The 27,880-nt window shown below is 34.6% G+C and overlaps 7 protein-coding genes and 1 non-coding gene across 13 annotated transcripts; 7 read left to right on the top strand and 1 right to left on the bottom strand.

Annotated features, from left to right (window-relative positions):
- The first annotated feature begins 3,090 nt into the window (after positions 1-3,090).
- On the top strand, positions 3,091-7,325 carry LOC103867384 (histone-lysine N-methyltransferase, H3 lysine-9 specific SUVH5). 2 transcript variants are annotated; one of them, XM_009145446.3, is made up of 2 exons: positions 3,091-4,566; positions 4,956-7,325. In XM_009145446.3, exon 2 carries the CDS (start codon positions 4,959-4,961, stop codon positions 7,110-7,112), a length of 2,154 nt encoding a protein of 717 aa, XP_009143694.1. In that variant the 5' UTR covers positions 3,091-4,566; positions 4,956-4,958; the 3' UTR covers positions 7,113-7,325. The 2 variants fall into 2 exon arrangements, with proteins under 2 accessions (XP_009143694.1, XP_033147206.1); XM_033291315.1 differs by lacking the exon at positions 3,091-4,566 and adding an exon at positions 4,573-4,838 and having other exon boundaries at positions 4,898-7,325.
- A 282-nt stretch (positions 7,326-7,607) lies between these two features.
- Positions 7,608-10,803, top strand: LOC103867382 (novel plant SNARE 11). The gene is made up of 9 exons (XM_009145445.3): positions 7,608-8,774; positions 8,863-9,052; positions 9,147-9,184; positions 9,329-9,423; positions 9,519-9,598; positions 9,688-9,744; positions 9,828-9,920; positions 10,292-10,366; positions 10,453-10,803. Exons 1-9 carry the CDS (start codon positions 8,698-8,700, stop codon positions 10,540-10,542), a joined length of 795 nt encoding a protein of 264 aa, XP_009143693.1. The 5' UTR covers positions 7,608-8,697; the 3' UTR covers positions 10,543-10,803.
- A 370-nt stretch (positions 10,804-11,173) lies between these two features.
- LOC103867381 lies at positions 11,174-12,564 on the top strand. Its single transcript, XM_009145444.3, has one exon. The coding sequence runs from the start codon at positions 11,903-11,905 to the stop codon at positions 12,446-12,448; it is 546 nt and encodes a 181-aa protein (XP_009143692.1). The 5' UTR covers positions 11,174-11,902; the 3' UTR covers positions 12,449-12,564.
- Positions 12,565-14,292: 1,728 nt separating this feature from the next.
- LOC103867380 lies at positions 14,293-16,019 on the top strand. The gene has a single exon (XM_009145443.3). The coding sequence runs from the start codon at positions 14,533-14,535 to the stop codon at positions 14,851-14,853; it is 321 nt and encodes a 106-aa protein (XP_009143691.1). The 5' UTR covers positions 14,293-14,532; the 3' UTR covers positions 14,854-16,019.
- TRNAM-CAU lies at positions 15,272-15,356 on the top strand. The gene is given in 2 exon segments: positions 15,272-15,309; positions 15,321-15,356. It is a non-coding gene; the product is annotated as a tRNA-Met (tRNA).
- A 1,202-nt stretch (positions 16,020-17,221) lies between the features above and the next one.
- On the top strand, positions 17,222-19,753 carry LOC103867379 (protein HAIKU1). 4 transcript variants are annotated; one of them, XM_018658714.2, is made up of 2 exons: positions 17,222-17,994; positions 18,253-19,753. In XM_018658714.2, exon 2 carries the CDS (start codon positions 18,267-18,269, stop codon positions 19,449-19,451), a length of 1,185 nt encoding a protein of 394 aa, XP_018514230.2. In that variant the 5' UTR covers positions 17,222-17,994; positions 18,253-18,266; the 3' UTR covers positions 19,452-19,753. The 4 variants fall into 4 exon arrangements, with proteins under 4 accessions (XP_018514230.2, XP_033147216.1, XP_009143688.2 ...); XM_033291325.1 differs by having other exon boundaries at positions 18,248-19,753; XM_009145440.3 differs by having other exon boundaries at positions 18,216-19,753.
- Positions 19,754-20,300: 547 nt separating this feature from the next.
- On the bottom strand, positions 20,301-21,610 carry LOC103867378 (multiple organellar RNA editing factor 6, mitochondrial). Its single transcript, XM_009145439.3, has 4 exons — positions 21,164-21,610; positions 20,972-21,069; positions 20,813-20,878; positions 20,301-20,702 (listed from the first exon to the last, which is right to left on the bottom strand). Exons 1-4 carry the CDS (start codon positions 21,553-21,555, stop codon positions 20,554-20,556), a joined length of 705 nt encoding a protein of 234 aa, XP_009143687.1. The 5' UTR covers positions 21,556-21,610; the 3' UTR covers positions 20,301-20,553.
- Positions 21,611-24,371: 2,761 nt separating this feature from the next.
- LOC103867377 lies at positions 24,372-26,601 on the top strand. 2 transcript variants are annotated; one of them, XR_004458080.1, is made up of 9 exons: positions 24,372-24,826; positions 24,914-25,065; positions 25,180-25,275; positions 25,372-25,434; positions 25,508-25,576; positions 25,680-25,782; positions 25,863-26,002; positions 26,034-26,150; positions 26,230-26,300. XR_004458080.1 is itself a non-coding variant. In XM_009145438.3 (9 exons), the coding sequence occupies exons 1-9, from the start codon at positions 24,484-24,486 to the stop codon at positions 26,371-26,373; spliced, it is 1,125 nt and encodes a 374-aa protein (XP_009143686.1). In that variant the 5' UTR covers positions 24,379-24,483; the 3' UTR covers positions 26,374-26,601. The 2 variants fall into 2 exon arrangements, 1 of the variants encoding a protein (XP_009143686.1); XM_009145438.3 differs by having other exon boundaries at positions 24,379-24,826; positions 25,863-25,928; positions 26,062-26,150; positions 26,230-26,601.
- The last annotated feature ends 1,279 nt before the right edge of the window (positions 26,602-27,880 follow it).

Raw genomic sequence — 27,880 nt, 5'->3', positions numbered from 1 at the left:
CTAAAACCCCAATACAAAAAATAAAATTAAAAAACTGACAAAATTTATCTTCGTATAAAAAAGGGCAATTGTCAATAATAGCACCTTTTGAAGTTTATGTCTCAAAAATAGCATTAGAAGGAGAAAGTCACAAAAATGACATTCATTAAAGGGTAAAATATCCCTAATACCCTTGGTTTAAAATTAAATAAACAAACAAAAATAAATAAAATAAAAAAAATAAAAAAAAATAAAAAAAATAAAAAAAAATAAAAAAAAATAAAAAAAAAAGTAAAAAAAAAAAAATTTTTTTTTATAGTTTCAGATTATATGTTTTCAGATTCGAAATTTTTATAATTTTTTTTTAAAAAAAAAATTTTGAAATTTTTTTTTTTTTTTTTCAAATTTTCTTTTTATAGTTTAAAAATAATTTTTGAAACTATTTTAAAAATTTTTATTTTTTATTTTAGTATTTATTTTTTATAAAATTTTAAACTCTAATTCCAAAACCCTACCCCCTTAACTCTAAACCCTAAGGTTTGGATTAATTAACCCAAGGGGTATAAGTGTATATTTACCTCTTTAATGAAACCTATTTTTGTGACTTTGAGCCTTGAGTGCTACTTTGGGAACAAAAACTTGGTTTGGTGCTATACTAGTCTTTTTCTCTATAAAAAAGTATATATGTGTTTTAAATTTTTAATGGATGTTCTAAAATTGGTATAAACATTTAGTTTATACCCAATTTTTTCTAAAATCTGATTTGTGCGATTCAAATCGATTTAAAACATTATAATTTTAGTGCGAAATCATAAATTTATCAAATTTCTTTTTCCTATCAAATATTCATAATTTATCAAAATAATTTTATGATCAAACACAAAAACTAAAATATTTAATATAAATAGATAATATATAAAATATAGATATCAATATTCGTTAATACATAGACTTCGTCTTCTCGAATAATCAACTTAGCACTCAAGTTACTTTCTCTCAATTTTTTTAATCTTCTTAAATTTTATATGCATCAGTATCACTAATCTTTTATAAAGTGTCAAGTTACCTTCTATCAATTTATTCAATCTTCTTAAATTTTATATGCTTTAATGCATATATCTAATGTTGAAAATAGTCAGGATCTTCCGACAACCATCTTCAAACTCTTCTTCTTCGCAATCAAATCTAACTCAAAATTCTAGACCACCCCAGATCTATATCACCTCTCTTCGTTCTTTAACATTTTCTCCCAACTACTAGAAAAGCATAACCTCGTATTCATTATATGTGACTCAAAGATTTTCACCCCCTCACTAAACACTGACAAATTTACAAAGTTCCAAAGTTATATATTTCAAGCGGAAAATGATATGTCGCCAAAAAAATGAATATAAGCTTTGACTAAATGGATAACTAGAGCTTCACTAAACAATTTTAAAACAAAAAAAAAATTATTTTAAGTTTTGTTTTCATTAGAATTTGAAATAAAACATGTGGAGCTAAAAAACATTAAAAAAAAGACAATTTTTTGGAGTCGATTGAAGAACAAATGAAGGAAACAAAATAAGAAAAAATATTATATCTACAAATTTAAATCCAATTCATAATAAGAACTGAAAAAAAAAGAAATGTAAAAGACTGAAGAGAAGAAACTTTGAAAAAAGCTAACAATCGTAACTTACTTCTAATATCTTTATATTATTTTGTTATAATATTATTATTAATTATTATTTCCTCTTTATTTTTTAGAAAAAAAATCCAATGCAATTATTATTGAATGTTTCAAATGAAATTCAATGTGCATAATTTTTTGTTTGTAAATAATTTGTTCAATTCATTTATATATTGTATTCTAAGTGTTATTAAGAATAATAATTTTATTCAGTTTACCTATATTGTTATTATAAAATAGATATTATTAGTAATACTATGTATATTTAGAAATTATATTAAAGATATTTTTATTTATGGTAGTTTCTAGCACAGAAAAATAGTCAAAATATCTTTACGTATATGATTTATTTCATCCTTGTTGTCTAATCTAAAATTATAGAAATATTGTTTTATTATTTCATAGCAATCTGATTTATATTGAAATATTGATATCTTTAAACATATATGGTGATACACTAAATTAGAAATGAATCTAACAAATGGTTAAGAATAATTTCAATAAATCTGAAAGAGTTTTCATTTTTTAATGTTTAAAAATAATCAGTAATGGACTAAATAGATTTTGTAACTAAAAAGTAAATAATATTCCATTTTGTAACTAAAAAGCAAGGAATATTTCATTTTATCATCATACTGGGTGTTCTGCCCGCATGTGCGGGCATAGTGTCCTTATAAATATTTATTTGTTTATAACTATTAAATCAAAACCAACATAATAAATTATTAATTATGTTTTTTTTTTAAAACAAACATTAAACTTTATATTTTATAATAAAAAATATTATTTCAAATAAAAATACAACATATTTAAGAATTATCTTATTTTTTAAAAATGTTTTTTTATTTGATCATTTTTTCTAAAAAAATATATATTTTATATTTGAAAAGTTTATTATATTTACTTATAGTCAATTATCAAATATAACATATAAATAAAATATTATTAATATATATTCATTAGTTTTTATCAATATATATATATATATTCTTATTGTTGAGTTAAATTTTAAAAACATTCACATATATTTTAGAAAATATATTTATTTGTTTGATTAGCATTTAATTATAAATTGTTTTATATCTAACTATAAATTTTATAATAAAATATTATTTTCAGATAACAACAAAATATATCTAAGAATTATCTTATGTTTTAAAACATGTTATATTTTCGAAATTTTTATTATATTTATTTATAGTCAATTATCTAATATAATATATAAATATAATAGTATTAATAGAAATTCGTTTTTTAATTATTTATATTTTAGATAATTCTTAGTATTATTAATTTTAATCACTTTTTAATCAGATAGATTTGAAATTCGTTTTTATTTTTTGACTAATTTATATAATTATTCATTAAGGGTATAAACGATATTAATCGCTCTAACTTTTAACGTGAGAGCTACGTTGCAAAAATTTAATTCGCAAATAATAGTAAAGATTGAAATATACTATCTTAGTATATCATAATTAAATAAATTATAAATAAATGAGTGATTTTTAGTTAATTTATATTTTGATGAACGGTTAAAATTGACATAAAAAATTAAATAGAAATTATGTCTTATTTATATATATTATTATATGTTTTAGATTATGCACTAAAACATAAGAAATATATTTTTATAGATAAGAGATTTGTATGCACGATCGAAATTAATTTCAGAAACCTAAATTGGCTGTTTTTTCTACATGCATATCATTAGAATATTTAGAACATAATAAATCAAGTTTAAGAGATGAGTAAATTATTTTAACCTAATGTTTTCTTTTTCTTCATTTAATATATTATTGTTTATGGTGATTTTTCTGAATACAATGTTTTTTTTTAAATACGATGATTGAATGTAATTATTTAATTCTATTAGATTCCTATTAACTAACTACTATAGATGTTTAATACCCTTAAGTTGTGTAAATTTAAATTCTGTTGATAAAAGTATTTACATTTTGATTTACAAAAATTATGATTTTAAAAACAAAGTATTTTATGTAAATATACCAATGTTACATTTACCAAACAAAAATCACTAAAATTTAATTTTATAACAATTTATATTATTTTTGAAAATTTAAAAATTTGTTTAATCTATTTATATATAATATAGATTAAAACAAATTGAAAATCTGTAAATATATTTTTATAATAATATCGATTTGAAGTTTATTGGTAATGAAAAAGAAACTTTAAACTTTATTGTGAACTTTCTGTTTTCTTTATTAATATACTGTTCACAAAAACTTTTTTTTATTACAAAAAGTGAAAATAATTCTATAATTGTATACTTATTATATAACTAACCTCTAAATATTTATGTTTCATGTAAATTAAGCTTATAAAAAATATATTTTAAATTTGTAGAATTTAGAACACACAAATTATAAATAGTATTTTCTTATATTGGCGTTATAATTATTAAACATAAAAAAAACAGTGTATCATTTTTAAAACTGATTTATTATATGATATTACAATTATGAAAAAGATTACACACAATTATAGTTACGCATATAAAGAATGTATCTTTATAAAGAAAAAAAAAATTAGAATTTTAGTTAGGAAAGTTGAATATTTGAAGGATATACATAAACCAAAAAATATTGTTGGAGTTATTAGATTTGGAGAATATTCTCAAAGATTACCTTCTAATAAATAAAAATCTACTAAAAAGAACCCTACAATCTCTTTTGACAAATAAAAAAGAGAAACCCTTCATCTCTAAAAACATACATTCTTCAACAACAGTTGTCTTGTGTAAACTTTGTATGAACAGTGGAGAAAAGTTTTGAGAAAACAATGCATATTCTTTTGTTTACAGTTTGAGTAATACTCGACTCAGTTCTCCCGCTCTTCCCCCGATCTCCTTCAGATTCTCCGCCCCCATCTTTTTATTTTCCTTCCCCCCGGTAAGATCTGCTTTTCCTTTTGCTTTGGTTGCATGGTGGATCGGTGTTTCGTTACTCTCTCGGTCTCCCTTTGATTACGTTTTTGTTAATCAGACCAATGTAGTTACAATTCAGAGATCTGGGTTCAATTTTCTATATATATGAATTATAGAAAAAAGGTTTGATCTGTTGTTTAATCAAACGCTTTTGATTCGAGATTTGTCTGTCATAAAAGCTTGAAAACATGCTTATGTCTGTGTCCCTTTTTAGTATTTTAAGTTTGTGTAAATAACCACTGTTGTTATTTACTAAACATGCATATATCTCTTCTTTTAGTGTTTGGGTTGTTTACCATAACTACTAGGCTGGTGTTATTTTGGTTTATATAATCTTGTTTCTATCATGGGTAGGGAATGGAGAACAAGTCATCAAAACTTCTTTCTACGAAGAAAGAAGCAACACCAGAACTGGATAATGGTAGTTTCATTGATCCTATGGGTCGCCGCAAGTCCAAGCGTTTTAAGGCTGCAGCTGTGAGAGACTTCCCACCTCACTGTGGACCAAGCTCCACTGGGCTTAGATCAAGCACGGAGCTGATGAAGAACAACGTGTCTGATGAAGCTGAGGTTGATGAAAAGCTTGTTGAGGTAGTAACAGAGGGAGCTGAACAACAAGTGAAAGATATGAACGGTGGCTGGCGAAGCGTTGGGATAAAGCAGCTTGGTGGAAGAAAGATTATTGCAGTAAGAGACTTCCCTCCGAATACAGGAACCAAGTTTTCCGATTATGGAAAGACCGTGAATGATGCTGCTGCCTCCAAGAAAGAGTTAACATTGGATTCTGACAAAAGCATGTCGAAGCCATTGGAAGCTGAGAAACCAAAGTTTATAATCCCAAAACCAAACGAGACAGCAAGCAAATTTAAAAAAACAGAAGGTGTTGTACTGCCTTCACCCTTGAGGCTTCTCCAGAAGATTAATAGAGATAACGGTGAAGGATCTAGTAGGAAAGATAGTGAGACTTTATCTACTGCTCCTTCACGTCCTAGGGGAGACACTAGCGCTAGAGACAAAGTAATGGAAACGCTACGTTTATTCAGTGAAGCTTGTAGAAAGCTTATCCGCGAGGATGAAGCAAACCCAAGGAAAAAAAACGGCAAAAACTTCAATGTCTCCGTAGAGGCTTCAAAGATCGTCAAGAGCAAAGGCAAGTACCTCAACGTCGGCACACAGTTCATAGGAACCGTCCCTGGAGTCGAAGTAGGCGACGAGTTCCAATACAGAATCGAACTAAACTTTCTCGGCATACACAGAGCAATACAAGCTGGTATTGACTACATGAGAGACGCCAACAAGGAGCTGCTCGCCGTGAGTATAGTAGCCTCTGGTGGCTACGACGACGACCTTTGTAACTCCGACGTGTTGATCTACACAGGCCAAGGAGGGAACCTATCTAAAAAGTTTCAACAGGGGAACATAACCAACGAACCTAAAGACCAGCAGCTCTTGAGAGGAAACCTCGCGTTGGCGAACAGTATAGACAAACAGAACCCTGTGAGGGTCATAAGAGGCAACAAGAAGACACCATCTTCTGATAATAACACCAAAAACTACGTCTACGATGGGTTGTATCTGGTTGAAGAGTTTTGGAAAGAAGTGGGATCTTATGGTAAGCTTGTTTTTAAGTTCAGGCTGCGGCGTATCGCCGGGCAGCCTGAACTTACTTGGAAAGTGGTTAAGAAAGCAAAATCATCAAAGGCTCGCGACGGTCTCTGCTGCGAAGATATCTCTGGAGGGAAAGAGAGGTTGCCTATATGCGCTGTTAACGAGATAGACGATGAGAAACCTCCTGTGTTTGACTACACTGTTAACATGATATATCCGGATTGGTGCCAGCCGATTCCTCCGAAAGGTTGCGGCTGCACGAAGGGCTGCAAAGACTCGAAAAACTGCGGTTGCGTTGCGAAAAACGACGGAGAGTTGCCGTATAACTACGACGGAGCGATTGTTTTTAGAAAGCCTATGGTCTACGAGTGTGGCCCTCTCTGCAAATGCCCGCCTGATTGCTACCTCCGCGTCACGCAGAGAGGGATCAAGATCCAGCTGGAGATCTTCAAGACCGAGTCGAGAGGATGGGGAGTGAGGTCTCTAGAGTCTATTCCTTCGGGGAGCTTCATCTGCGAGTACGCAGGGGAGCTTCTACAGGAAAACGAAGCTGATAGGCTTGCGGGTAAAGACGAGTATCTATTTGACATTGGGACTGATAATGGGAGTAGTAGCTTCTATGAGAGCAGCTTCTTTACCATAGACGCTGCGAGGAAAGGGAACGTAGGGAGGTTTATAAACCATAGCTGCTCGCCGAATCTGTACGCGCAAGATGTTTTGTACCACCATGAGGATATGAGGATCCCTCATGTGATGCTCTTTGCGAAGGACAATATACCTCCGCTTAAGGAACTAACGTACTATTACAACTATAAGATTGGCCAGGTGTTGGACGCTGATGGTAATGTCAAGGTGAAGAATTGCTATTGTGGTTCGGCGAAGTGCAGTGGTAGGCTCTACTGATAAGCAGCTGATGTTGCTGGCCTGTATTCATGTTCTTCTTCTGCTTATTCTTTCATCTTATGTTTAGTGAATTAGTAATAGCCTGATAGACTTGGTATTATTAGTCTTTATACTATAGTCAATTGCTGTTTGTGTTATTTTCTTGAAACTCACACCATGGTCTAATCCTAGGTTTTTTCCTTCCATAAACTGCAATGTTTTTTTTTACTGGCATACACTGCATTGTTTCTTTGTCAACTTAAATTCATGAAAGTTAAGTCTGTTTAACGTATTAGAGACAAAATTTCCTACATTAAAAGCTAGAAAAGATATTAAATTAGTATATAAAATAGATGAGTCAATCTATTTATCACCAATTAATTTTAGATTGAATATTCACGTAACATAACAAGGAATCAGTCTTTATCGATATTTATTTGAATATTGTAAAATTGACGCTCAAAGAACTACATCTGAAAAGAACATATTAGAAATAAGGTTTTCAATATTGAAAGTTGAAAAAGACATTAACGAACCAATCTACCTATCAACAATTAGTTTTAGGTTGGATGAACTAACAACTCATTATAAAATATAAGGAAAATAAATAGTATCGTATTAGCAGCGTTCTTTTAGTAAGGAATCGGTATTTAAGCTAGAAACAGTTGAAAAGCACTTTTCAGATAATAAATCTAAGTCCGAATATATGTTATTTTCAATTAAACAGATCATAGCTCAATAGAGACTTGCATTGTTATGTATTGCAAGTTTGCAACTCTGTTTGTGTGTGTGACAACATTTATATATAACCTAGTATTCCCACATATATTCCCAAGAGAATGTTTTGTGTGAACTGAATCCATGACCTTACTACAGTCTAACTTCTTTTTTTTTTTTTTGCTAAAAATCTTACAGTCTAACTTCATCCACTTATTTATTGATTGATTCCAAAATTGTTCAATGATGATGTCATTGTATCTTAACCATTGCGACAGACAAACGAAAATATGGAACGCTGATGTGGTTTAGATTAAAGCTTTTTTATTTATTTTATTGTCACAAGGTTTAGATTAAAGCTTAGATTTGGTTTTTAATTAAAGGTAGGGAGACTTTGCAATCTATCTTACATTCTTACTTGTAAAGTCGAGTGATCGTATAAGCTACTGCAAGAGTTACTTGCCGTTAGATCTTGAGAGGTGAACAATCCGACGTCCCACGTTATAAGAGTGCAAAATACTGACAAACGACGTCGTATCATGTCCCACTGATTTTCCCGACAGCCCAGGTTTTTTCAAATCTCTCTATATATCTTATTTCGTCGTCGTCCCGTTGGAGCCAAATCAAATGGCAACAAAAGAGCTCACATAATTCTATCTCCTACGTTATCGAAATTTTAAGACATCCCACATTGGTCGTCCGAGATCTGTAATAGTATATATATTATATAATCCAACGCATTTGGTACGACGTTTTGTTCTGTAATACCGACATCAAATGTTTTGTTCGAAGAGCGAGATGATGATTCGATTAGGGATCTGAAGAAGAAGAAGAGAGCACATTGTTTTCTGTTGTGTGTGGCTGGGTTATATATAAAAGAGAGAGAGAGATGGATTCAATATCGGCGGTTAGCGAAGAGCTTGCTGAGATCGAAGGACAGATCAATGACCTTTTCCGTGCTTTATCGTGAGCACCTTCTTCCAGTTCTTATCTGTTCATAATGAATTAATGATGATTACTCATGTTAATGTAATGTTTTGTTTTTGGGGACCAGGAATGGATTCCAGAAGCTGGAGAAGATCAAAGATGCTAATAGGCAGAGTAGGCAGCTCCAAGAACTCACTGACAAAATGCGTGACTGCAAGAGCCTTATTAAAGATTTCGATAGCGAAGTCAAAAGCTTGGAAGGCGGCGGCAACGACGCCAACACTAACCGGATGTTGAACGACAGACGTCAATCTATGGTACGGTACCCTTTTTTATTCTTACCTTGATCACTTATTCATTTATTTTCTGAGTTTTATTATGTGATCAAGTGATGGTGTTTGGTTCGTGCAGGTTAAGGAACTAAACTCATATGTTGCTCTTAAGAAGAAGTACGTGACACCGTCTGCTTATTCTGTTTTGATGTTTTAAGATCATGTCTAACAGTTGTTGGAGTTGTCTAACAGTTGTTGGAGTTGTTGCTTGTTAATTATGTTTGTGGTGGTGATTGATGATATTGAGGATGGTTTATGCAGATATTCATCCAATTTAGCTAGCAATAATAAGCGAGTTGATCTTTTTGATGGACCAGCAGAGGACAACATGGAAGAGAATGTCTTATTAGCTTCCAGTAAACCTTTTTACTTATCTAGTCCTTTGTTATTATATGAATTCACCCACTACCTACCTAGAGTATTTAACTGGGAGCTTTAATCACGTTTTCAGACATGTCCAATCAAGAACTTATGAATAAAGGAAACTCCATGATGGATGACACTGATCAAGCCATTGAGAGAGGCAAAAAGGTTACATGGGAGCTATATGCCATCTGATAACTTCTCTCCATTTTCATAAAAAGCAGAATCTCACTGTATTTGTGTGGCTTTGACAACAGATTGTTCAGGAGACTATAAATGTGGGAACAGATACTTCTGCAGCTCTCAAGGCTCAGGTTTTGTGCTTCTCTTCTGAATCTCTGTTGTTCTTTACAACATTCCACACCTAAAGATAGTTTACCTTTTCACCAATGTTCAGACCGACCAAATGAGTAGAGTGGTTAACGAACTCGATTCTATTCATTTCTCACTCAAGAAAGCCTCCAAGCTGGTCAAGGAAATTGGTAGGCAGGTCTGTTTCCCAAAATCTTCTTCTTACTTCTTGTTGATACAATGATAACGAGATATGGTTTTGGAGTTTGAGTTACCGGTCTTATTGATTTTACTTTTTAGCGTTAGATTAAGCGTTTGGTGTTTTTTCCTTTTTTTAGTTAAGTTTAAGGTACTTTTTAATTTAGGTTATGATGATCTCTTTGTATTGTAACCTATAAAAATAGCTTATTTATGATTTAATAAAGATTCAACTTCCAACAATGAACTTTAGTCTCTAAGAGAGTTTAGGGTAAAAGGAAGCTCAGCTACTTCTCTTTCATACAGTTTCTAATTATCAGCAGCTTCCTCTTGTCCCCTTTACTTACTTTCTGCTCTTCTTCTTACTCTCAGGTTGCCACGGACAAATGTATAATGGCATTTCTTTGCCTTATTGTCATTGGTGTCATAGCAATCATCATCGTCAAGGTACACCTCTCAACTTTCCTTTCTTACCCATATATACACACTATATACAACACCCACAAAATCTTCTTTTTTCCCCTTTTGGATAGATTGTGAACCCAAACAACAAAGACATCCGTGACATACCGGGCCTAGCACCACCAGCCATGAACAGACGTCTACTCTGGAACCATTACTGAAAACGTTTGGGCACACGCTTCTTGCCGCTGTAGATGAAACCGCCTCACTCACTTGAGTAAATTAACAAGTTTTTGTTCTCATGGCTCATGACTGGAGGAATTAAATGCCCTTTCGTTACAAAACAAGGATCAAAAGCCAATCTATTTTTTTTGTTCATGTGTTTGTATAACAAAGACTCTTTTATGTGTTATATCAATGTGTATTTTTGTAAACGTAGTCTATGTTTCCTGTTCTGGTAATTATAATTATTTGTTCCTCTGTTTTCACTTGTAGGAGTAGACGACTCGCATTATTTGTGTCTGTGAAAAAGTGTATTTGGTTGCTGGTACTCTCGACTTTGTTCGTTCTCTTGTTTGTGTACCTATCTATAGGGGATTACCATTGATGAATCCTTTCTCTACTTGAAACTAGCTAGAAATCATCACTCATTAGATCATCTCTAGTGGATCACTCTACTATATTTTTTTCTTCGAAATAAAATAATTTTATAATAAAATTATATTCTACTCCAATGCGACTCTATTTTAGAATGAAAAAGAAAATGAACAAAACATAATAAATTTTACTCCATTTATGGACTAAACCTATTTTTTTACTCAGTTATAAAATAAAAATTAGAATAGATTATGAACATTTTTACTCTAAATTCTATCTTAGAACGAAAATAGAATAATTGGTGATGTTTTTACCGTTTCATTTATGGGGTACATTTTTGCAATCTAAGTTGTAGGTTTCGTTTTAAGAATTTGAAAGACATTAAAAATGTTACTAAGCAATCACAATATTGGATTTATCCAAATTTTGATTCATATTATGCTTAGTAGAAGTTGTATTTTGGCTTCAACATTCTAGCATATTTTAGCTTAACACACTTATACTTCTTAGCATTCCGTATCTCTTTACATAGGCTCCAATTTGATGATAAGGCAGATATAATTTTATTTGTTTTTTTTTAACTTTGGAAGTTCCAAGCTCCATAACTTCTATGCGGTCTGGAGTCATCTGCCATTAATAAAATCACAATTTGAGCGTAAAATCGTTTTATCTCAAAGTAGAATTAAACCAATGATTTTTGAATAATCTCAAGAACTGACAATGTGTTTAGTAAGTGAAATGTAGAAGTGTTACTTACTTCGTTAAAAGCAAATGTATCGATATGGGAAACAAAAACGTTTCACTTAACCAAAAGGTTAAGGTTAAAAATAAAGTGGGGCTTAATCTAAAATAAAATAAAAAATTCCCTTTATAAACTCCGCCTCTCTCTCTAACTTTCTCTAGCTTTCAGTCCAAACGAACGGTTGTGTTTCGAAGACATAGCAAGCAATAGAGAGAAAGAAAGGAACACATAAAAACACTCTAATGGATTTGTGTTTCCACGAAGGAGGAGGAAGCAGCGTTTGGCAGAAATGCTCTAGACACCGTTTCATCTGCGGTGGCGGCGTTTGTCCTTACTGCCTCCACGAACGTCTCTCCTCACTCTGCCCCGACTGCGCCCGCGATATCCCGTGTTCTTGTACCCCACGCGCCTCCGTCGACGTAGATGTTCCCTTCGCTGATGTCGGATCGGTTGGCCGCGTTTCCAGCCTGATCGAATGCGAGCCGGCGTTTAGGAGATCCACCTCAATGTCTGTTCCGTTTCTCCGGTCTACTAAACCGGAACTGGTTGAGAAAACCGGACCTGGTCGTTCGCTCTGGAGGATGTTCAGAAGAGAGAGTAAAAGCAAGACTGGTACGATGATGATGAGGAAGTCGAGATCAGTCGCAGTCTCTGATGCCGGAGAACTGTTGTCTTCTCCGGCGCCGGTGACGAGCAAGGGAAATGGTTGGTACTTTCCAAGTCCGATCAAGGTTTTCCGACAATCAAGAATCTTGTTTCAACAAAGATCTCCTTTGTACAGAGGTTGAACTCTAGGTTATTTTCAGTTTGGTCTCTCTTTTTTTTTTTTTTGCTAAATGCTTTTTATTTTGTTGATCAATAGTTTGATTAATATGTTTCATAATGATAATGTTGATTTTTTACATGAATCTTGTGTCACCAGCCAAGCTCAAACACGCTATATATTCTCAAAACTCAAATGTTTACTTTCGTTAAGGGTCATTGAACCAATTAAGTACTTGAAACATATGGTAATGTTTTCTAAACTATAGAAAGTACAAACACTCAGTTATCGAGTAATAGATAAAGTTTGATGGCTTTGTAAATATTTTTTAACAAAAACGAGAAGCAGTAACATGGTTACATGTGCATGGAAGCCCTACCAAACACGTGAATGAAGCAGTCCCCATTTTTTATAATACTATAAATCTATTTGCAAGAAACAAAAAGGGAAGAAGGAACGGGAAATAGGGGAACGTGAGAGGACATAGAAAAGAGAGTCCGACAAGGAGTGGCGACAAACATACGCACACGGTTGCACCATCCCTCTCCCATGTCATCATCACCAATTCCACTTCTCTACTTTTTTCCCTAATAAACCTTTCAACCTTTTAATTTTTATAAATTTAACACCTATAGAGTATTTCAAGGGTCATATTTCAATCATTCTCCATGTTTTCTCCTTCTTCTTTTTTTGAAACTTTCCATGTTTTCTTCTTTTGAGCTATATGGACTTCAAGATACTAACATGTAATAAGGATACATACAAAATTAATTTTTTAGAAAGATATTTATATTAGTCTTAAATCTTAATTGTACCATCTTATACAATCTTTGTCGACTGGATATCAGTATTTTGTACATAATCTGGAGTGTTGCTCAAAAGAAACAACCAACTGTGGAGTTTACTTGTTATGGATTATTGGATTGGAATCATATATCATCCGGATTCCCTGCACCCATCTCTTGGACCCAACACCCCATCATCGACAGAGACATATCAACTGCCCTTAAAGCTCCTTTTCCAAGAAACCCTTAATTTACATGGTTGGCACAAAGCGAAGCTCATGCATCTTCACTAATGCCATGATTTAGGCCCAATTCATCATGCATGGGAAAGTACCAAATCATGGTAGACAAGCTTATATCAATCAAGTTTGGAGGCATCAAGAATCCTATTTTAATTTCTTGCAGTTATATCTCACGGGTATTTTTACAAGGTTAAATATGTTTGTTTTTATCTGATTATGTTAATTAGAACTTCCATCTTTCTTGGGGTATTTTACTATTTAGGTCGTCACACATGAGATGCATGTTCAAATTTTTTTTTAAGGCAATGCATATGTTCAAATTGTTTTGATGTTTTTTCACAAAAGGAATGTCATTTTCAAATACGATCTGATCTAGATAACTGTTCACAGCAGCCTAGCTAGCGCCCTGATTACCATCGTAAGTTAATAGCATTGGGTCACAAACTCATGATCTTTTTTCTTCAGATAAGTAAATTTGTGAGCGACAGTATATGTTAAGATCTTATATAGGTCGGTATGAAGAAATCATGAGTTTCAAGATTTGGAGCCAGGTATACAGTATCAAATCTCTAAAACGTCGAAAACAGATATATATCTCTCGTAACTGTTGGAACATTATATTCAAGATTGATTCTCATTAATTTTACAAAAAAAACTTGAACTTAAGAAAAAACATGAGAGATATAACATTTAATGATTCATACGAAAAAATAAACAAAACATAATGTATCTTTTCACAATGATTGTGGAGTTTCGTTGTTCATGAGATAAGAAGATCTAGAGTTTTCTTAATTAGCTGTAAGATAAAAATAGAATGACTATAAAAAGCATCTACTCATAAAACTCTTTTTATCCACAAAACGATATTGAACACTAAAAATAAGCAAAACACGACCCAAAAAGGTCACATTTGTTTTTTTCTTGTCAATCAAACAACCACAACCCTAGACAAAAGTTACCATTTGGGAATTGAGTTTTCTTCGTAACACCTCAAAGCCTTTACGATACAAGCAAATCAAAACCCACTAGATAACAACACCCTACGAATTTCTCTCATTCTTAGGTTCAATTCCTGTAGGAAGATGAGCCTGAACTGCCTCACTTGCCACACCCTGCAAAGATCAGACTCGGACATAGACATAGTAAGCCTTAAAGATTCAAACATTAAGGGAAAAAACGTAACGTCAGGATATGAAAAGATGGTAAGGAACCGAACAATGTTGCCAGCGGTGAGACGGGTCAAAATGGGACATCGTAGGCTCTACAGCGCAGACGCCGTGGTCTATAGGGATCTTGACGAGCCAAAGCTGGCAAGAAGCAGTGGGCTTAGAAGGGATTGGAGCTTTGAGGATCTAAAAAAACAAAGAGATGAGATAAAAATTGGAGAGACAATAAAGGAATAAGTCAGTTTATCTCCTTTGTTTCTTCTCATGTTCTTGTTGTTGTTAACTTAATTGTACGTTCCTTTCGAACTGTAAGGATAACCCACCGCCCAATGTCAAGGTTCATATATGTACATTCATTTTCCTAACGAATTTTCTAGAAAAATTACCTGAAATCCATTATAAAACCAAACGAATCTGAGGTCTTCAGAATCATTTTCTTTCGTTAGAGATTTGAATATATACAAAAAAGGAGATATTCAGAACTCGTCGATGAGATGTTTTCTTGGCGCTTTACATACAATTTAGCAAGTCTAGGAAGATTCTTCTTTGCCGGTGCAAGATGTTAATGGTTCTCTACTTGTCCATCTGAACAGAAGAGACTATCAGCCGACACAAGTTTGATACACTTAGAATAAAAATGTATTGATCATCAGATGGGGTGGTGGCGCAGTTGGCTAGCGCGTAGGTCTCATAGCTATTGAGTGATCCTGAGGTCGAGAGTTCGAGCCTCTCTCACCCCACTGTATTTTTCTGCATGGCTTTGCATAATTTCGTTTTTTTTTAATGTTCACATAGTAACTACGAGTATCAATCTACTCATCAACCTTTGGAGTTTAGCACCATCCATGTCTGATCGTTTTTTACAGTACTACTTTATAGATCTGCTCGAGATCTCATCAAAAGCTCATAAGTGCTATCACTTTCAAAAGATTTTGTATATATTTTGTTTTACCATATATGAAATTTGGTTTTCTAGAATTAAATGTAGAATTTTTGGAAGTTAATGACTTAATGTTATCGACGGTCGATTACGAAATCTTCGAGATGTCGTTTTTGAAGCAAATAATTTTGTTCAATTTTGTTATGGATTTTAAATCCCTTTTTTTGGTGCAACATGGATTTTAAATCTTTAAATTATTGTTTGGAATGGAATTTGTTTTAGTATTTTTTAACACTGAAAGGATAGTTATAATTATAATGAACTAGAAACATTACAGTTCAACGAAACCCAGTAAAATTACAGAAACCGACAAACCAATACACAAGTTTTCACAGACTAACCCACAAATGGAAGATAAACTGAAACATAAAACATGCAATGAACCTAAACTTAACCGATCTAAGCTAGAAGGAGTGAAGAACATATAACAAAAGAGCACCAGACAAAACCAACAACAAACAAAGCATGCAGACTTCAATAGAGCTCCTTTGAACGTGACAAGGTGAGGAAGCCAACCATGACTAAAACCTCCTATTTGTGAAACCTCCTATAGAGAATAGCCCAAACGGATAAAAGACCAAAGCTTCAATACTCAAGGAGACAGAACAATTTAAGTTCATACATCTTCAACCAGAAAGATGTTGATAACAGAGTAACAGGAACCGCCAATAAGAAGCATAACAGAAGAGAAGATCCCGATCAAATCTTGAAGATAAATGACAAAGAACGAGACAACTCATAAGCAGGTTCAACCTTACTCAAGAGACTGAGAAAGTTGAAGTTTGAACCATGTTATGATCCAAAGAGAGCTCAAAATCAACATGCAAATCATTCTAATCAACACAAGGTTTTTTGTGATATAACAAACTAAGTCCCACATTGGAAAATTAGACGAAGAGAGTCTAATATATAAAGAGTTGTCCAACTCTAATAGTACGAGGCCTTTTGGGAAGGAAACCAAAAGTATATTCATGCGAACCAGCCGCTAAGGCCCAAAGTGAACAATATCGTACTAATCAGATAATATATAGCTGGATATGTGCTTAATAAATCCCAACAGTTTCCAGGGAAACCAAATCTGAAGAGTAATAGATCGAGAGCATAAGGATGATTAAACACAACAAGAACAACACAAACTCTCATTCAGCCCGGAAAGAACCAAATCGAAGATCTGGATACAACACCCGTTGAGTAGAATACGACCAAAATTTGAAGAATTATACTGGATAATCACAACAAAAGACAAAACAAAAAGTGAAACCTGACTCTGACGCTGTAGAAGCCGCCATATTCGGCAAACCAACAAAGATAATTGAGAAAGTTTAAGAGACAAGGTAGAGAATTAGAGATAAAATATTAGGAGGTGTTATCCTCTGCAAGAAAGCATATTTTCTTCTTGAGGAAAAAAACATATTAAAACTAAGATTACATCCATGATACTAAAATTTGTTTTTAGCTGGATTTAGCTGGATTTGAAACTCACAATGCAGCGAGACCGTTTCTTATCTGTGAGATAGGTTTTAGTATATTAGTCAAGTACTAGTTTGATAATTGGACAACTCTAGAACCGCTAAGGCACTAAATGGTCTTCAGCTCAACACATGTGTCTATGATGGCATCACTAATGGAGATTGATAAGAAGGTTCCGGATCATTTCAAGATTGAAACAATCTCTGCTCCCCATATCCCCTCCTCGCGCATAGTCGATTGTCAATGCAAAATCAAATATCTATTATCTTTGGAAGATTGGTTTGGGCTGGACAAAAAATCCGTAAATTTTGATTCCATTTATTATTCATTTTGATTCGAACAGAAAAAATTGGATATATCAAAAGAACAGTTAAAAAAAATCCGTAGAAAATATTATTTTCTGTCGACTATGTACCTTAGTTTGTATTTCAACATGCATTTTACAATTTTACTAAAAGTGACAATAAAAAGAATAAATCTAAAAGCAGATATGGTTTCCTAAATATTGTTCTTCTTAGTATAGAAAACAGAATATACAAATTGACCTTTCTGCTTTGGACAACTTAGGAAGATGATATATTTGCATGTGAAAACAACCTTTCTACTTTGGATATATATAACAACTTTTCCCTTCCTATTATACACCAATCCATCCATTTTCCATCAACTCATTCCTTTATTAACAACTAAACACTTGGGGGAAGGAAATGTTCGAAGTGTGACGATCTTGACACGTCACTACAGTCTGGCAAAAGACGATATTTTTTTTCTTCAAAAATATATAAAATAAAAAGAAATGCCTTGAGAGACGATTGGGTCATCTCATTTCTTCTTTCTTCGTTGACAGATTTAATTTAGGGTTCATTTGAATTCTCCTTCTTTCTCAGTTCATCTCAGGTGCTAATTGAAAGATCTGGTTGAAATCAAGCTCTGGGCTCTTTTGGGTTTTCTCGGATCCCAATTCTCAGGTGAAAAGACATGAACTTTACTCCATCTTACTTTTATTTTTTCGTCAGGTGTAGTTGGGATGTATAGAGAATTGTTATAGGAGTGTTATGCTTTAGTGTTTGATTCAGTTTCTGAGCTTTAGATTCGTAGGCTTTTGATTCTGAGCTACTCTCTGCTGAATCTTGATTCGATTCTGAGCTAAAGATTTGAACTTTAGCTGATTTTAAGGATAATTCTTCAGATCATATTTGGAATTGGCTTCTGGATTGGTAGTGAAGGTTCAAGTGTGGAGATGGATGGGCCTCGACAGAATGATCATTTGGGTGTGAACAAGATTGGGAAGAACATCAGGAAGAGTCCTCTTCACCAGCCCAACTTCGGTGCCAATGCTAATGCTGCGAGGCCTCAAGGGCAGCCTCAGGTTTATAACATAAGCAAGACCGACTTCAGAAGTATGGTTCAGCAGCTGACTGGCTCTCCGGCGCGTGAGAGTCTCCCTCGCCCTCCTCCGCAGAACAGCTCGCCAAAGCCTCAGAGCACGCGGTTGCAGAGGATTAGACCACCACCCTTGACGCAGATCAACCAGCCTGCGGCTCCTGTACAACATTATCCTCACGGATACGCTAGTGGGCCTCCACCACAACCTCGTTTGTTACAAGGCACACAACAACTTCAACAACAACCGATGATGGGTCATGGAGACCAGTTCTGGTCTAATACAGCTGAGTCTCCCATCTCAGGGTATATGCGTTACCTTCAAAGCTCACTTGGAGATGCAGCTCCTAGTGGTAACCAAATGCAGCCTGGTTATGAACATCGCCCATATATGCCGCCGGCTCAAGAACATCGCCCATATATGCCGCCGGCTCAAGAACATCGCCCATATATGCCGCCGGCTCAAGAACATCGCCCATATATGCCGGCTCAAGAACATCGGCCTTATATGCCAGCTCAACCTCAGCCTTATATGGCACCTCAGGCTCAGACTCAGCCACAGGCACAACCACATATGATGCCTGGATCGCAACCTCATATGAATATGCAGGGCCCACTGCCACCACCGGGGTTAGTTCCAAGCCCAGCGCCTCGTAATCTTCCCTCCCAGCCTCAGTTCAATGGTCCTGTTCCTGGCACGCCCACTCTGCCATCTCCGAGGTTTAATCAGATGTATGGTGGTTTTCCTTCTCCTCGGTCTAATGGTTTTGGACCACTAAACTCACCTACATCCCAGTTTGCTCCACCATCTCCTTCCGGTTATCCGAATATGTTCTCTCCTAGATCATCGTACCCATTGCTATCACCAGGAGTTCAGTATCCTCAACCACTTACCCCAAACTTCTCCTTTTCACAACTATCTCAATCAGGAAATCAAGGACCCGGTGCAGGAACAGGTCCTCCTCAGCCACCTCCTTCTCCAGGACTCATATACCCGTTGTCTCCAGGGTTTTTCCCAAGCCCAAGATGGGGTAATTACTAGGTGCTCCCTAGGTTAGTCTGTACTATGAAAGAAGCTTAATCTCCAGAGCCTATAGTAGAATAGACGCAGCTGCATAGATGAGTAAAACGCAAAAAGATGCTTTTATATACATTCTTTTACTCTGTTTTTTGGGTTCTTATTCTAGGTAAAGGGTAAAACCTTTAACTAGGGATCTTGGGATAATGATGATTACTTTTGTTTGTTTTTTCACAGAATCTGCTTTCTTTTGCGTAATTTGTACACAGGCTTTAAACAAAACTCTGTCAATTTATATGATCTTTAGCTGTTTTTTAAAGAAATTATCTCTCTGTATTTTAACTCTTTAACATAATTCATTTGTTCTTCAGAAGAAAAAGGTAACCAGTGACAAAAGGAGTCTGTTAAAATTTGAGAAAATTACGTAAGAAACCTTCAAACAAATGTGCAGACAAGCTTGCAAAACAAGCAAATACCAAATCAACAATTCTTCATCTCTGTCTGATTACTCTGATCATTAATAAAAATGGTTTTGCGTTAAAAAAAAGTTTTCAATGCAATTTTCCCTTTAAATTAGTGAAAATATTTGGATATAAACATTTTGCCTCTCCATTTTACATTACTTGCGCATTCTGGTGGATGAAGAAACAAACAACTAAGCTTTAATTTAATCCATAATACTCCATCGGTTTCTATATAAGTGTCACTTTGATATTTTCACACATATTAAAAAAATGACGGAAATATAAGTAAATTGATATTAATTATACTTCTCCGACGAATAGTATTTGAGATAAATTATTTATAAAATCAATATAACTTTCAATTAACTTTCAGGTGAAAGTGAGTATAATTTGCATTGAAATTGTAAAGTGACATTGTTACAAAAAAAAATGTTAAAATGACACTTATGAAACAAATGGAATATTAAAAACTCTGTATCTGCTAGCAATTAAGCTTCAGGTGAAGCAAGATAACCAACATTATACATAACACCATCATCACCCTTTACATTATTCAGACATAGCGAAGCAAATAACATAAGATAAAAAGGGTAATACGATCACAGTTCAAATGGAGAAAAAAAAAGGATGTTTAGCATAGAAGCCTCTGAGAAACTGGAGTCTTAACGCATATTCTCTCTCCGTCGGACATTCCTGGTTCTGTCATTGTACTTGTTGGGTCTATCCGAGCTTCTGTGAGTCGTTAACTCCACCATCTTCCTCTGTCTCTCTGGAGGACGTGGAACCACTTCTCCATTCACAAACAACTCAGCTATAATCGCCAAAAAAACGTTCACCAAATAATTGATCAGCTAATAATAAAGAACCAGCAAATAAAGTTTAAATCTTTCAAACTGATAAAAGAGTGTTGATGAACTTTACCTCCGTAATCTTTGTACTCTGGATCAACATAAGAGTCAGGAAGCACGAAGAGAACACCAGGAATCCCTAAACACTCACAAGAACCAAAGAGACATCAATTACACACTAATCACATCATCCACTAACCAACTTGACTAATCGAAAAGAGAAAGAGATTACCTTCGAGTTTGTTTGATGTCTCCTCATCAATCTCACATCCAAACCCAAAATACCTCTCGCAAGAAACGTTATAGATCTTCCTCTTAGCTTCTTCCTCACTAATAAAACCAAATAAAGAGAGTGAATTCTACTTACAGGACACGGAACTGTTTGGTCTGAAAATGGGAAGAAGGAAAAAAAAAAAGCTTTTACCTTCCGACAATTTTGGCAAGGGTTTGAACATAGCAATCGATCATCTGCTGTCTAGTCGCGTTTTCGCCGCCGGGCTTGTCCATGACGATGAGCCAATGCTCGTAGTCGCAGCCTGGGAATAGCGGCGCCATCTCAGTAGGTGCTCGGTCGCTGAAATTGGATCCGGAGTTGAGCGGCGAGTACGATCCACCGGACCTATCCATCCGGGTTCGGATCGTCGTGAGACGGGTCGAATCGGGGATGAATCCGATGGCATGGAATAGTGACGGTGAGGATCGACGGGAAATGAGGGTAGAGTGAGAAGGAAGGGGAGAAGGAGAGATGGTTCTGGAGGTGGAGAAGAGACGGTTAGCGACGCGTGATGCGGTGGAGCGGGATAGGGTTTTCGCCATTGAGACTAGGGTTTAAGGATTCGAGCGTGTGAGCTCTGTTCTGAACGACTGAGATAAAACAAGGAGATGATGATACAACTAATCGGGCTTCAAGTTTGTTAATGGGCCTTCTCATTGTTTAAAATGTTCGCAAACTTGAAGCCCAATTGCCAACCAAACAGATTTATAATGCGGTAAAACCTTCAACGGTATAAACCAGTCGTTTGGTTGTACTTGTAATTACTGACGGTTTTGGTGCGTTTCTTCACTAAGCTAGATTTGTGTCTTGTCTCTGGGTTGGTGCCATGGTTCAGTGATGGATCGATATGGTTGTTATGTGATTTTTGAGTAATTTTCCTATTAGCAGGCAGACTCTTAAATCTAATCTTTGAGAAGCATGTTTTCGAGTGGTTTGTGTTAACCCATGTTCTAGTATCTACAAAAAAAATGGGAGTAATATAATAAAATATTTGAAGATTTCCAATCTTTGAAATTGTTCGTGTTGGAGATTTTAATTTATATGTTTATGTTTTGGCTAAAACATTCGTTTTGGTTTATATTGTTTTTCTACGGCAATCCAGTTTGACTTGAAACTAGAATCAGACACACATATTCGTTGATGCACCTTCTACCGAATTTGTTGACGTAGATTAGAAAATAAAGTATGCAGAATTGAGAGGAGAAGAAGAATGAGGAAAAGTAAATAGACACAAATAAATGTTTATCTATAGATCACCTATAATATGTCTTTGGACCAAAGAAGCAAGCTATTATAATTTTAAAACAAAGATTAATCTTCTTTACAATTGGTTTAGAAAGATAAGAAATGAGTTATTTTTATATATTTTTTTCATCACAGTTCTTTTTATATAAATAGCATATTTTACATTAACCTAAGGGCTTATTTCTCAAATAACAAAAAAAAAACTAGTAATTAGATTTTTATTAAGAAGTTAGAGAGAGATAGGAAGAAAATTAAGGAGATAGAGAGTGTTTTTGGTTAGATAGTGGGTTTGTGTTTTTTTTATGGCTATAGAGTGTAAATTCTGTTAACCTAATTGGATTAAAAAAACTTGTGTACCTTTCCGTAAATCTATTAAAAATATTTTCAGATATTATCAATTGACATGTCTTGGTTTAACCTTAATCAATCTGGATTTATTTTCATGCCACATATTTAACAAAGACATGTTCATTTCTTGGACGCAAGTTTCAGCGTCAGCGACACAAAAATATAAAGGAATTAAAACTGACATGTTAGTAACATGTTAAAACAGAGAGTTACAAGATACTAATTATTGACGCTAGCGTGACGTCAACAATTGTTTTACAAAAACAACATTCGTTTTGGTTTATATTGTTTTTCTACGGCAATCCAGTTTGACTTGAAACTAGAATCAGACACACATATTCGTTGATGCACATTCTACCGAATTTGTTGACGTAGATTAGAAAATAAAGTATGCAGAATTGAGAGGAGAAGAAGAATGAGAAAAAGTAAATAGACACAAATAAATGTTTATCTATAGATCACCTATACTATGTCTTTGGACCAAAGAAGCAAGCTACTATAATTTTAAAACAAAGATTAATCTATTCTTTACAATTGGTTTAGAAAGATAAGAAACACATAAGTTATTTTTATATTTTATTTTTTATCAAAGAGATAAATAGTATATTTTACATCAACCTGACTGGATTTAAAAAAAATTTGTATACCTTTCCATAAATCTATTAAAAATATTTTCAGATCTTATCATTGTCTTGGTTTAACTTAATCAATATGGATTTATTTTCATGCCAAATCTATAACAAAATCCAACAATTTATTCCAGATTTTGGTTGTTTTTTAAGTTTCCAGGTTCTAGTCTACCACTCGTGGCTTCAAAGTTCAAACAAACACTCTACATGCTACTGTAAGACATGAATTCCACGCTTCACAATAACAAACAAGTTGTAATCGTGAATGCAACATGCAAAGACTAATTTGAAGACATATTGAAGGCATAAATTTCACGTTTCACACAACAAACAAACTTTCACTGAGTATGCTAAATTGCAAAGACTAATATTTCATTCGTTCAGTGTACAATAGTCAACAGTTCCGTTTCTTCACATAATCACATGTGCACTAAGTCCATTGGTTCAGGGTCGAAAAAATGCAGTTAGAATCGAGAGTCTTTTTTTCGTAGATCTAGGGTCCTTTTTCTACAAATTATTTCTATTATCAATGTATAAACATAAAACTTGTACAAGGTCCACCAAAAAGTTAAGCCGGGCCTGATAGTCAATCCCGATCAAACACAGAGATGAAAGATCAAACACAAAGTGCGAAGGTCCCTCTACTACTGATAGAGGGGTAAGGCATGACTAGAATGGGTTGACTTCGGCTACTTTTCACGATCCATTAGCATATGTCAGTCTTGGGTAAAAGCATTAAAGCACCATGACCCAAGTAAAAGGCCATGTATGTGGGTGGATACACTCATTCCTCATAGCATCCGTTTGTGACTGTCGCGTTGTGTAAAACTTTGCTTTGCAAATTCTGTGTATTATTTAGATTTTTCCACACAAAAAAACTCTAATTTGCAGAATCTGCCTTTATTCCACGTGTCGCGCATGGATAGGTGTACATAACAGATTAAAATAAATAAATAATTAATGACAGGGCCAGTTACCTCCGTTTGGAACAGATTCTGATGCCGACCAATGCTATCTCTACGTGTCAGATACTGGTTGGTTATGTAGATATGCTTCATCTACATCATATATCCTCCTAGCCGCACGATAAAAATCCTACGGACAAGAACAAACCTTATCTCTCCAGTTTTAGATTCTGTATAAATTCAAAGGGAAGAACACAAATAAGCAGAGAAGGAGAAGTGAAAAGGCAAATGAAAAAGACGACGTACTAAGATCACGACTGAGAGATTATTAGTTTCCGCGACAATGGAGCTTCCATTACTCTCTTACACCAACTCAGCCTCGTTTTCCCGGACAGGCATATGCTCTACTTCTTCCTCCTCAACTAGTATTAATGACTTCCTGGAGAGAAGAAGGAGCTTGAGAATGAGATTCAACGGTGGAGATAATCCACGAAGCGTTAAAGCTTCCGCTGGACGAAGCAGCGAAGGGATGGAGAAGACAGACAGCAGCGGAGGAGGAGCAAGACAATTCGCCGGTCCTGTCATGGAGGTCACTACACTCGATCGCGGCTTTGCTAACTCCACTACTGTTGATTTCCCGGTTTGGGACAAAATAGGCGCCGTGGTTAGACTTACTTACGGGATCGGTGAGTACTTTTTACAAATGAGCTAATGATGAATCATTAGCAACTTTTGTTTGGATTAAGATTTTTAAACGTGTTTTATTTAATTAGGAATATATGGAGCAATGGCTGTAGCAGGAAGAGTCATATGTTCAGTGACTGGTATTGACTCTTCTGGTGGCTTTGATCCTTCTCTTGATGCTCTTCTTGCCGGTCTTGGCTATGCTACTCCACCTATCATGGCTCTTCTCTTCATTCTCGATGTGAGGATTAGTCTTCTTTTTATTCTTCTAATATTGTTTTTTTTTTTGCTTAATTCTTATAATATTGTTTGGATTGGTTTTTGAAAAGAAAAACATTTTTCTTTCTGGTTTCAGGATGAGGTTGTGAAACTATCACCCCATGCTCGAGCCATCAGAGACGTGGAAGATGAGGAACTAAGAGGCTTTTTCTTCGGAATGTCCCCATGGCAGGTGAAAAAATATAAACTGAGTTATTTTTTCCTAAGTTTTCAAATCTTTCAATCTTCTAGTGTTTGAGTTTTCAGTTTCTGCTTAAATGTTCTCCAGTTTATACTCATTGTTGCGGCCAGTTCCATAGGAGAAGAGCTCTTTTACCGTGTTGCTGTACAGGTTTGGTTTCACTAAACTTTAGCCACTTTGATTGAATTGTTTTGTTGCTGATTAAAATCTATGATTCTCACAGGGTGCGCTGTCTGATATATTCTTGAAAGGAACACAGTTGATGACAGATTCTAGAGGCATGGCATCTCTGGTAAGCTAAAATCTATCCTCCACAATTTTTTCTACTTGTAGTTTTCTCATTTATAAAATATTCATGGATTTCATATGCTATTGTTGTTGTTGTACACCTCTAGACCGGAGTATTGCCTCCATTTGTTCCATTTGCTCAAGCATTTGCAGCTGTGATCACCGCCACTCTCACAGGCTCCCTCTACTTTCTTGCTGCTTCTCCAAAAGGTTTAGTATTTGATCTCTTAATTTTTCTAGTTGCTTACTTGGTTCTGTCCTTTCTCATTCTCAGTTTTTTTTCATTTCAGACCCAACCTACATTGTTGCCCCGGTTTTAAGGTCACGCCGCGATGATTTCAAGAAGCTTTTGTCTGGTACTATCTCTTTCTCCCTTATCTGTATCTTATGATCATATTGTTTCAAGATAAGATTTGAAAGGATCAAGGGATAATTTGGAAACCGGTTTAGTTAGCACACACTAACTAACGCTATCATTGTTGTGGACAGCATGGTACGAGAAGAGACAGATGAAGAAGATTTACTCTCCCCTCCTGGAGGGACTCTTAGCTTTCTACCTCGGTATTGAATGGGTTCAGGTACAGTCTCCGGTTCGGTTTAGTATTCAATAGTTTTTCTTGTTCCAGTTAATAATGTTTTCTTTTATTACATTTCCAGACGGATAACATTTTAGCACCGATGATGACGCATGGTATATACTCGACTGTTATATTAGGGCATGGGCTGTGGAAAATACATGATCACCGTAGAAGGTTACGTCGGAGGATCGAACGGCTTAGATCGGAGACCGCTGATGAATGAACGGTTTTAAAATCATCTATAGATTGTAACTGGTTGTGGGGTGGATTTGTGTGTATTTTTTTTGGGTATGGGGGGGGTCGTATAGTAATAACTAGAGAAATTAGGTCTCCATAAAATTTAGAACAGCTGCATATATGTGTATATACATAACATAAAACCTGTATTTGTTCCTAGTTGTGAGGCTAAAGAACAATAAAGCTTGAGTCTCTCTTTAAACTCACTTTGACTCATGTCTGTTTGAATGGACAAAGCAATCATAATTAAGTGAAACTAAAGAACACAACACATTCATTTTAATCAACATTCCAGAGCCCTTCAAGCTAATGTCACAGTTCGGTTTCTTCTTTTTTTCATGAAAATCTGAGAGCTCACAGTCACCAACCTCTTCCAAGTTCTGTAATGCGGCTAACGCCATGTGACGCCTCCGTGCTTCTCTTGTTCTCGGGTTGAGCTTCCAACTTGGGCCTCTACTGAGACGAAACCATGAATCCTTTTGTCACTTTTTAGAGTGTTCGAATATGCCCTTAGTCACGGAATATTTAGAGTAACATACAGACTTTGAAAATGATTAAATTAGACAATGACTTCAACATCTTAATCATCGTCATTTTTTGTCAACTGTGCTGTCTTCTTCTTAGTTGGTTCTTAATACTTTCACAATTACAGAAAACTCAAATTAACGCCAGTGGTCGGCAGAAGAATCATGTGGAGGAGCAAACCTTGTTATATTGGTGAGAAATATTCCAGATTACATTTATTAATTTTATCCTATGAGTTTCAAACTTAAATAGTTCTAAAACCAACTTCGCACGTAAGGATTTTTTTTTTTTTGGCTTTTTCTATTTAAACAGAAAATACTTTTCCTTTTACATTTTACTGGTAAAAAATATTTCAAATTAAATTATTATTTGATTGGCGTGGATCTAGGCAACAAAAAAAATACAGTAGCCTTATCTGTAAAAATATTTACACCATATTAACACAAAGATAAATTAAATACTTTTAAAATTGGTTGAAATAATTAAAGCAAACAAGCGATTCTTAGTAGAATTATCTCTATATATCTACTAACATTGTTTACATCATGGACCGACGATACGGAGAATATCTGGTTTATAGACGTTTAGTTAAATGTTCGAACTTCGAACTCTTAACAAATCTTACCATTTTTATATTCACGATGGCTTTAGTTTGTTTATACATAATATGCGGAGAAGATTCCAAAAATGTCACTATAATAAGATGCTTGCGTTCAGCGTTTCGTATATATAATTTATTAAACTAATTAATCTGCTCGCACTAACGGTCTTATTCTAAATTTTTCTTATCATCAGATCAGATCAATATATCTATATAGAAATTGATGCATATTCTGGTATGAAAAATTATGGAATGGTCTCATATTGGCTGTTGCAATATACTGTATATACAAAGAATAACCAACGGAAACACCATGTTGGGTGTATGGACATTACTTTAAATACTTCCGGTCGTGCGTAAACTAGTT

The sequence above is a fragment of the Brassica rapa genome, chromosome A05 (assembly GCF_000309985.2).
Source record: "Brassica rapa cultivar Chiifu-401-42 chromosome A05, CAAS_Brap_v3.01, whole genome shotgun sequence".
Classification (NCBI taxonomy): Eukaryota; Viridiplantae; Streptophyta; class Magnoliopsida; order Brassicales; family Brassicaceae; genus Brassica; species Brassica rapa.
The sequence above is the reverse complement of the archived record's forward strand: the minus strand, read 5'-3'. Positions and strand labels throughout refer to the sequence as shown.